Source organism: Eptesicus fuscus, chromosome 20 (assembly GCF_027574615.1).
Source record: "Eptesicus fuscus isolate TK198812 chromosome 20, DD_ASM_mEF_20220401, whole genome shotgun sequence".
NCBI lineage: Eukaryota > Metazoa > Chordata > Mammalia > Chiroptera > Vespertilionidae > Eptesicus > Eptesicus fuscus.
The window spans coordinates 15,112,382-15,115,434 of NC_072492.1; the positions used below are offsets into that span (position 1 = coordinate 15,112,382).

The window sequence follows — 3,053 nt, forward strand, 5'->3', positions numbered from 1 at the left end:
AATCCTGAACTTTTGGCTGTATGTATCAATACCAGATATTTGGAGCATTCATTTGCATAACTATTACGTCTTCTGGCTTCCTTATGATTCAAAATTAGGGGTGAGTTACTTTAGCATTTCCTTGTCTGTAACCAATGTAGATAGGTAACTAGAACTGTTTTCTTTATCTCTCACCCAGGCTTTATGGTTTGTCTACAGCCTGCAAATACAGCCTACCTGTGAGATTTGTCATTTACCTCTCCTCTGCTTCTTGAATCCAACTCAGAATCACAGAGGTAATGATGCCATACTATGCATCCTACTCTCATTATTGCAAAGAAGGGTTTTTGGGTTTATTCCCTAGTGAGTGCCCTTTTTCTATGGAGAATTGTACTTGTCTAGATTTTCCTATGGTCATGGATTTTATTCTCTCTGCCACTCTCCTATTTTATGTCCACCATTCTTGAAGTCCTCTGATCTAATTTGTGCATCAAGAGATTTGGATATTTACCAATTTTTTTGAAGATAGAATCTATATTTTTATTCTTGTTTCGTTTGTCTTGGGAAGAGATGAGATTTGAGAAGTGAAAGTTCCAGATTTACTCTGCTATGTTTAAATAAAAAATACACTTTCTACTTATTTATTTTTCCCAAGGGTTTTGTCTTTCTAATCTCTACAAATAGATTCTTTCACCTAAGACAGAGAGGGAGGTTTAGAGTGATGATGTCACCTGTCCATATACCTGAGAATGAAGAAAAGCCATTGAGGTAAATGTTGTGAGAGAGTTAATAGTTGTGGTGTGTCCTTGGGAATAAGAAAGTCGTTCCTTGGAGAGGCGGGACTTAATAAAGGGCTCAACACATAGAAAGGAGTCTATTTTAATCTTTTTTAATAAATATATCGAGAAGAATGATTCTTTATCTCCTTGGATGTTTCCTTGCAGGAACTAATGCAGCCAAAATCTGGGGCCAATGGAACAGCCGTTACTGAATTCATCCTGCTGGGTTTGGTGGAGACACCGGAGTTGCTACCACTTGTCTTTGTGCTCTTCTTCTTTGCCTACCTGCTCACAGTTGGGGGCAACCTCAGCATCCTGGCTGCCATCTTGGTGGAGCCCAAACTCCACACCCCCATGTACTTCTTCCTGGGGAACCTATCAGTGCTGGACGTTGGATGCATCACTGTCACTGTTCCCTCAATGTTGACTCGTCTCTTGTCCCACAAGCGTGCAGTTCCCTATGGAGCGTGCCTCACACAGCTTTTCTTCTTCCATCTTCTGGTTGGTGTGGACTGCTTCCTATTGACAGCCATGGCCTATGACCGATTCCTGGCCATCTGCCGGCCCCTCACCTACAGCGCCCGCATGAGCCAGATGGTCCAGAAGGTACTGGTGGCTGTGTCCTGGGCTTGTGCTTTCACCAATGCACTGACCCACACTGTGGCCATATCCACGCTCAATTTCTGTGGTCCCAATGTGATCAATCACTTCTACTGTGACCTCCCACAGCTCTTCCCGCTCTCTTGCTCCAGCACCCAACTCAATGAGCTGCTGCTCTTTGCTGTTGGTTTCATAATGGCAGGTACACCCATGGCTCTCATTGTCACCTCCTATGCTCATGTGGCAGCTGCAGTTCTACGAATCCGCTCAGTGGAGGGCAGGAAGAAAGCCTTCTCCACATGTGGTTCCCATCTCACTGTGGTAGCCATATTTTATGGTTCCGGTGTCTTTAACTACATGCGACTAGGCTCAACCAAGCTTTCCGATAAGGATAAAGCTGTGGGAATTTTTAACACTGTCATCAACCCCATGCTGAACCCAGTCATCTACAGCCTCCGGAATCCTGATGTGCAGGGTGCCCTCTGGCGGGTGACCACAGGGAAGCGGTCACTGACATGATAAGGTCTCCAGTGTCACTTCCTTCTTTTCTCTTTTTGGACTAACGGAGAAATCCTCTGGGGCCAGTAGCTAGGACAAAGGATTCAGAACTGCTCTCTCTCTGAGCATAGGATTTATTTATTTTGGTAGGGGATAATAATTATTGTTTCTCCAAAGAAGCCCTGCCCAGCTATAGGCAATGGATATGCAAACTAACGTGTCAGTTCCCTCAACAAATTACAACTTCAGTTACTGTGTGGTCTCTTTTCTGGGTAGAAGTGAAACCTAGGGAGCCTTGAATGCTTACCGGTTCATATCCCACAGAGAATGGCTCTTTGGTTGGTTATAGCCTGGTTTCCCCAAAATTATCCCTGCAAATTCCCCACCAGGAGGTCGAGTTCAGGTATACTTGGTCTGTTAATAAAACATAGGCCTAGAGATCAGGATTATTTCATTTCTCTCATCAGGCTTCTACAAGTCTAAAAATGCAGCTCATCTCTATCTATCACATTAAGATGCCCTGAGATATAGAGGGGACAAATGGGGAGCTGTATGGTCATGTGTTCTCTAGTAACTCTGGAGAGCATGATCCCTGTGTGCAAAAAAAAAAAAAATTGTTTTTAAATCCTCATCTAAGGATATATTTAATGATTTTGGAGAGAGGGGTAGGGAGAGAGAGAAATACTGATGCCCCCACTGGGGATCGAAACCACAATCTAGGTATGTGCCCTGACCGGGAATTGAACGCATAATCCTGCTTGTCCAGGGACATGTCAGAAGACACATTCTTCTCCTGTGTCCTCAGAGGTAGGCCCAACTGCAGATTTTGAAGTGACCCCATAATCCAGCTCCTACCCTTTGAAGCACAGGCTAGGAACAAATCTGCCCATCCAGTGACTTGGATGAAGACACAGTCCCACAGTCCCACGGTCCCACAGGTAGGCCTGCTAAAATGGTGTGACTGTGGTTCTTGCAGAGGCCCTATAACCAATATCCAACTTCAAAGAGACATCTCAGCAGTTTATTGGGACCAGCTCCAGGCATCCCTGCCAGAATGTTAAATTCTGAATCCTGAAAAGTGCTCCCATGTCAATGAACTCTTCCTATTCAGCCTTATATTCTACCTACTCCTTCATTCCTCATGATCCATTCCAATATTGCTCCTCTATAAATAGAAGGAACTTCCAGTTTATGCCA

The 3,053-nt window shown here is 44.3% G+C and overlaps 1 protein-coding gene across 1 annotated transcript; it reads left to right on the forward strand.

Annotated features, from left to right (window-relative positions):
- The first annotated feature begins 917 nt into the window (after window positions 1–917).
- LOC129147441 (olfactory receptor 3A1) lies at window positions 918–1,877 on the forward strand. The gene has a single exon (XM_054709531.1). The coding sequence runs from the start codon at window positions 930–932 to the stop codon at window positions 1,875–1,877; it is 948 nt and encodes a 315-aa protein (XP_054565506.1). The 5' UTR covers window positions 918–929.
- The last annotated feature ends 1,176 nt before the right edge of the window (window positions 1,878–3,053 follow it).